This window comes from Salarias fasciatus, chromosome 12, assembly GCF_902148845.1.
Source record: "Salarias fasciatus chromosome 12, fSalaFa1.1, whole genome shotgun sequence".
Lineage (NCBI taxonomy): Eukaryota > Metazoa > Chordata > Actinopteri > Blenniiformes > Blenniidae > Salarias > Salarias fasciatus.
This window is the reverse complement of record NC_043756.1, coordinates 8,677,546-8,684,335: the sequence shown is the minus strand read 5'-3', so window position 1 is coordinate 8,684,335 and position 6,790 is coordinate 8,677,546. Positions and strand designations below refer to the sequence as shown.

At 41.8% G+C, this 6,790-nt stretch overlaps 1 protein-coding gene across 1 annotated transcript; it reads right to left on the bottom strand.

Annotated features, from left to right (window-relative positions):
- Positions 1–4,253: 4,253 nt before the first annotated feature.
- LOC115398439 (E3 ubiquitin-protein ligase NEURL3) lies at positions 4,254–6,401 on the bottom strand. The gene is made up of 4 exons (XM_030105192.1): positions 6,323–6,401; positions 5,119–5,628; positions 4,914–5,021; positions 4,254–4,795 (listed from the first exon to the last, which is right to left on the bottom strand). Exons 1-4 carry the CDS (start codon positions 6,351–6,353, stop codon positions 4,653–4,655), a joined length of 792 nt encoding a protein of 263 aa, XP_029961052.1. The 5' UTR covers positions 6,354–6,401; the 3' UTR covers positions 4,254–4,652.
- Positions 6,402–6,790: the final 389 nt, after the last annotated feature.

The following is a 6,790-nucleotide window of genomic DNA, read 5'->3' as shown; positions in this document are numbered from 1 at the left end:
ACGGTACGCGTTCCACGCATGCGCACTGATGCCTGCGCCCTCTCAGAGAAAACAAGCTGCGCGCATGCATATAACCAAAATGGCGACCAAGAGTAAGCAGAGGGAGACACAGCTTCTGCGTGTGCTGTATTTAGCCGAAGAGGGAAAAAAAACAAAAAAACAAGCGTCAGTACAGTGTTCTGGAGCGGTACTGGAGAATGGATAAAGCCACTTGGCGCAAGCGCGACTTCCACGCCGACACGGGGCGTACGCACAAAGCGGTCACAAAATCTGGGTGCAGCGCAGATGTCCGCGCAGACCCTAGCGGACAGGAATTCATAACGATTTTTACGTCACGGAGACCAATGTGCAACGTGCACCCACGCGGACATGAGAAGCATGGACGGGCCTTTAAACATGCGCCAGAGCGCCACAGCAAAAAAACATGACAGACGCTAACTTTGAAAAGTGACTGTGAAGTGATCAGGCTGTGGCTCCGTCGACAAAGACACCCAGAGCCTGAAAAACTGGTGGACGGAGAGAGCAGACTCTGTCGGGAGGGATGAGAAGGTCTGCTGACAGAAATGAAAGTATCTAATCACCGGGGTGCCGCCCCCACAATTCAGAAACAGAAAAAAAAAAAAAGCTAAATAAACTTTACTACTAAAAGATGATATACTGACAATGTATGTGCCTCATTTCCTATAAATATGTAATAAAGGAGCAGATAAACAGTCTAGAGTGCCAGAAAAGCTTCAAGGATGCGTGGATCTAAGTTGTTACAGTAATTTGTCATTTACAATGAATAAACACCCAAATGAACAACAAGAAAATGTAGGTTTTGCATTTTCTTTGCGTACTGTATCGATACCGAACCGTGACCTCAGAACCGAGGTACGTATCGAACCAAGATTTGTGTATCGTTAGACCCCTAAAATTCTGTTGCTTTCATTGAAAAGTATTAAAAAAAACGACAGTAATTATTAAATCATGATGTTGGGTCACGGTAAAGTCTGTGTGGCTATTAATTATGTACAGCATTTAATGTCAGCAAAATGTTTACTCAGTTGTAAATCTTAAATCTTTCTTGAAGAAAAGCTTTGTCATGCCTGAAATGGCCTTGACCTCTGAAATTAATTCTATTACATACATGAAAATATGCCTTTTTTTTTTCATTTTAAGTGAATTAGCAATAAAATGAACAATACTTTGAGAACATTTTGCAAATACAGAATATGCCCATTATAAAGGAGGTGGAAAACATGAAGGCCAGCAGAAACACGAGAGAGCATGCGGGAACACTAGGAAGTTGAGGGATGTCATGATACACAGGTCCGGTGAGAATCTGGCAATGGACACATGAGGGAAACAGGTTTATATACACCGGGGAGGGCGAAGACACAGGTGAGACAAATAGACACAATCAGACACACAGAGGGAGGGCGTGGATAAGACAGGTGAGCATCAATATAAAAACAGGCAGGGACAACCAGGTAAGAGAAGCAGACTCACAACTCAGCTTTATTCATAAAGCACTTTAAAAACTACAGCTGAACCAAAGTGTTGGACATTGTCATACGAACCTGAAAACCAAGCGCAAGATAAATTACAATGCCCACAATTAAAACGTTTGATAATTTAAGCACAAGTCTGACCAGGAATAAACACAAAATCTGGCAGGAGAATAGTAAAACTACAAATAGAAAGTATGAAGACAGTCACAGCAGGTGCAAACGTAGCATATGTCCTCTGCTTTCAACAAAATGACTCAGTTTATAACTTCATCCAGATAGAAACAGACGTTTTGCATGTGGTGTGAAAAGCTGTACAGGAAGCTGTGACAGCTGGTTAAAATGTATGTTAAGTACTCATGGACGATTTGCAGAGCAATCTGAGTTTTCAAAGTGCAGCTGATTTGTTAGCTGAGAGCACGGAGCAGTTTCTTAGGAGGTAAAGATAAGATAAGATACTCCTTTATTGATCCCCAAAGGGGAAATTCAGGTGTTAGCACCAGCAGAGAAAAGATAAAAATGAGAATAAAAAGACAATACAACAATAATACAATATGACTATATTCAAATAAAATGACCAGATAAGTGACCAGATAACATGGCAATAAAAATAGAAGAATAAAAAGAATCAACTAGGGGTGTCCTCAGATAGTCGACGATTCGTTCCAAGGGGCCTGATTCGACTGCCAATCACGCAGTCGAAGCATCGAAAAAATGTGGTTATGAAACGAAGACCATTCCATTACAGCTGTATGGGGGTGCTGAATGACTGATTTCACATAGAATTGCTTGTTTTTTTTTCCCAAATAAACATGATATAAAGCCTATTTGATATACATGTTAGCCTATCAAATACACTGTGGAGAAATTTACTTAACTTGTAGTTTTATTCAATATTCTATCTATTTAGTGGTTGTGAGTGAACGTGGCACAATCCGATTTTGCGCAGAGCTCCGTCACAGAGCAGCATCTCTGTGGTGATTTGGCTTAACTTTAAAAGGCTCACAATGTCGGAAAAAAAAAAACAAAAAAAAAAACGGAACTTCAGACCAAGTAAAAGATGATCCAAAAAAAGTCAAATGCAGATTGTGTCCTTTCATATCACTCCACAACAACATGGCTTTCCACCTTAAACGGGTAAGTAGCCAGATAACTGGGCTAATAAAAGACGGTTCTGTTACTCAATTCTCATTTTTAATGCTGACTTTTATTTCATTTGATTGTAATATTTTAGGTTATTATTATATTATTATTTTTATTTATCTAAAAGGCTAATGCTATTTAATTTAGTGTTTGTTTTTGCATGGATGTTGCGCTGCGAAATGGACCCGACACAGCGCAATTAAGCCTATTTCATTTAATTTGAGCAGATAATGTGAGAAATTGTTTAGCCAAAAAATGTGAGCTTATCTGCAGAGATTATAGATACAAATAAATAACATGCTTTAGCCCGTTTGTTAGAAGAGGGTTTGGTTATGGTCACTTGAACTATACTTCATTTGTCTGATGTTTAGAGTTACTGACACTTTGCTCCAGTCTGTGTTTCAGTGTGTAGGAAAAAAAAAAAGTATTGTTCTACCTGCCTGAGCTGTTTTTTTATTATTATTATTATTATAATAATTATTATTATTATTATTAGTGCAATCAGAGCCAGCTGTAGGTAACTCAATTTCTTCTTTGAAAGAGGAGCACAGAACATCACTTCAAGTCTTTTTGTCAGGAGACGATGTCTACTGCTTCTCAGCAGCAGCGCACGTAAGCTACGTCACACCATGGCTTGATGCGGATTGGTCTGTGGTGAGTGTGTCGCGTGTCAATCAGAACGGTCGTCCAATCTTCTTCTTCTTTGGTTCGAACGGTCGTCCAATCGCCGGCTACGGATTGTTTTGAAGGTCCCGCCTCTGAAATCAAATCGGAAGAGCGGCTACCCAGATGGACTTGTGTAATATACATATGAAACTGTCCATCTGGCGTGTCAGGTTAAGCTGTAGGCATAGGCGCCCCGACGCTCCGTGTGCCGTGTGAGCACCGCTCTGCACTGTGCTGCGCTGCTCCGACGCCCCGTGTAGACACGCTTCACAAACAAGATGATAGATTCGACTATTAGTCGACTAATGGCAGGATCGGACGAATCAGATTAGACTATGGAAATTCTTAGTCGGGGACACCTCTCGAATCAACATGTGAAATGTGAAATGTTAACGTGAAAAATGTCTATTCTTCTGTCTGAGGTTCTTCTCCTGGTTTCTGGGAGTTCAGTGACAAACTCCTTGTCAGAATTCCAGGTTAACACGACCACTGGGAATTTAGTGGCAGATTTCTGGGTGGTCACGACTCCCAGCTAACAAAACTGAATAGTTACGAGTACAACACCTGGTTTCCTGTTGCTTGATCGGTTGTTTACAAGTATCAGATGCATGGTATGTTTGAAAAGGAAAAACCGAGTCAGTCTGATTCGCTGTGGTTGTTGCAGCCTGAAAACATGACAGGAAATGTTGGTTATTCTGTTTAGAAAGACACCGGATTCATTTGTGTGTTTCTTTTATGGCTTATATTGAAAATATTAGTGAAATACAGTCTGTTGAGCAAAACCGCACAACATTAATTTGTTTTTTGATAGTCATACATTTTTCTTAATTGTTGCTTGCACTGTAATAAACGAAACTCGTTTTGCAGGCTGCCATGGAAAGAAACTTGAAAAAAAAACTGCACGGGTGGGAACAAAGTAGGCAAAACAGAACGAAAATATGGGAGCATTTTTATTTTATTCCCATAAAACACAAGTGAATTTCAGAAATTTACAAATATATTAAATACATACACTGTACACAATAATTAAAAAACGTTTTGTATAAATAGTGCGTATTTTACATATTTACATGAGATAAACTGGTGTCACTGTTCACTAACATTATTTCATTTTCACACCAACATCTCAGAGCTTTTTATCTTACACGAGCTGTACAACATTCACATATTTAGAGAGGTGAAAATCACATTCAAGGTTCCCTGGTTGATCTTCTGTCAGAGATCAGGCTGTGTGCAAATGATCCAGAACGACTGAACCTCCAGGACCATCGGGTCAGTGTGAGACGGTCATCTGGGGATTTCTGTCTGGAGTCTTGGAGCTCAGACCAGAACAGAAACTCTCCTCCTCTGCTCTCAGAACGCTGTGATCTTCTGTCGGCACAGCGGGCAGGTACCAAACTGCTGGGACACCTTGGTGCTGCACTTCCAGCACAAACAGCGGTGACCGCAAGACAGAGTGACTTTGGCCGCCTTCATCATACACACCACACAGCGATCTGTGGACAGGAGACACGAATCGCATTTACATGACTGACAATTCACCGTTTGACTGATTACATCCTCCTCATGTTCAACTCAAACTGGACTGTATCAGCAGGAGGGACTCCAGCTTACCTTCAGAGATTTCCGAGAGGTGGAGGGCTGTGTCTTCATCACTGTCTGAGAGGAGGGGTTTAGGTACAGGACAGGATCTTCTGCAAATCAGTCCTTTCTTCTTTGAGCCTGCAGAACGAGTAAGAGAAAAAGAAATGAAATCACTCTTTGTTTTTTACAACAGCTATCAGCACTTCAGTACATGTGACATATCTACTAAACCCACCCAGGAGGGAAATGGAGTAGGCCTGTCCATAGATGTCAATCATGGCCCACAGTGGTCGGCTGAGGTCCACCCCTGTCAGCAGCTTTTGTTTTGTGCCGCAGTTTGAGACATATATGCTGCCACCAGCAGAAACCCAGAAGTCCAGTTCTGAACCTGCTGGACAGAAGGACTCAGGAATAGCAGCAGCCCAGTGCCCGGGCGTGCCGGTCAGGTCGGGGATGGCATAATTGGGCAGAGGAAGAGTTCTTCCTGAGGGCGACACGTTGGTGAAGCCCACACGCAGAGACCCCTCCCAGATCAACACATCCTTCTCCACTCTCACGCGAAGCCTCTCCCGAAGCCTCACTGTTCGGCTGCTGAACACCAGGCCGTTCCTGAAGGTGGTTTTGCTTCTCTCTGCTCGCCGGTGGCCATGGCTCAGACACACCATGTCTCCCACAGCCTGGACGTGGAAGGTTAGAGGACCGAGGCAGCACCAGCCACACCTGTGTCGCACCTGTGACGTCACGCCTGCAGCCGACGAAAAACACAGTTATGAGTCCTGGTTTATCTCAGTGCATTTATTCATTTACAGATAAACAGCATATCCTGATGCTAAATGGCAATAATGAGCTGTGTGCAGCATCGTGGTATTCACAGTTTGAGTATTGCACAACAGTGATCAATGTGACTTTTTGAAAACACAGTATTGTATCCATGAAGACTCCCTGTTCATCTTCTATACTGAAGCAACCATACTGTCACCCTTAAATCTTTATTCAAAGCACGTGTTTTAAGACCATGTTTTTACATCAATAAAGCTTAATGATGACAGGTTCAAAACAATAAACGATCATAAAGCAAAGTTCATTCATGAAGCTCATGTGTCCTCGGGTAATTCCCAAAGGATGAATCACAGTAAATTTACAACTCAGTGCCGGCTCCTGTTAAGCTTATCTTACCCACAAACAGCCTTAAACACAATCTGTGGACAGCTGAGGGCTTACAGGAATCGGGTCACAGCGTTTCAATCTGCCACTATTTATTTCTAAAAGTTAATTTTACTGCACTTTAATGGCATTTGCTAATTCAAATTACTGTCAAACCTCAATTCATTCCCATCACCATTTAGGAGCAGCTTAACAAAATAACTAAAATTAATTATATAAAGTGCAATTCCAACAGTTTCATCAGTTTCTGTCAAAACCAAGGAGAGCCATCTTACCACAGTTCCTGCTGTTGTTCTGCTTCATCATCTTGAGGATGCAGTCCTGAGTTTCCGTTGTGTGTGTCGAGGAGCTCACCTCTGTTTTTTTGTGATTGCCACAGAGTGGTGAGCGTGGATTTTAAAGTACAAGCAGGCGGGATCTAAAATGAGCATGAGGGCGGGACAGAGGGAGGGACCAAACCCTACAACCCGGTCATTCTCAGGTTACTGATTATCTGAAGTGCTGAAGATTTCTCAGAAGCTGTCATAAATGAATAACAGTAGCTTTCCGTTTCATTTCTGCGCCGAGGTTTTTGTTGGAGCACAAAGCTCAAAGCAAACTTTTATTTATTTTTTTTAATTGTGTGATGGACCTCTTCTGAACATGCTCAACTGCTCATTGACTTAACATTTCAAATAAAACACTAGAAAATGATTGGCTTGCATTATTCATTAATATGAGTTAATCTCCCCTTCTGCACTTGA

Coding starts and splice junctions, on each gene's coding strand:
- LOC115398439 (XM_030105192.1), bottom strand. CDS start 6,353: ATGATGAAGCAGAACAACAGCAGGAACTGTG. Junction 5,629..6,322: donor GAACAACAGCAGGAACTGTG/GTAAGATGGCTC, acceptor CGTCGGCTGCAG/GCGTGACGTCACAGGTGCGA. Junction 4,796..4,913: donor CCTCTCGGAAATCTCTGAAG/GTAAGCTGGAGT, acceptor TCCTGTCCACAG/ATCGCTGTGTGGTGTGTATG.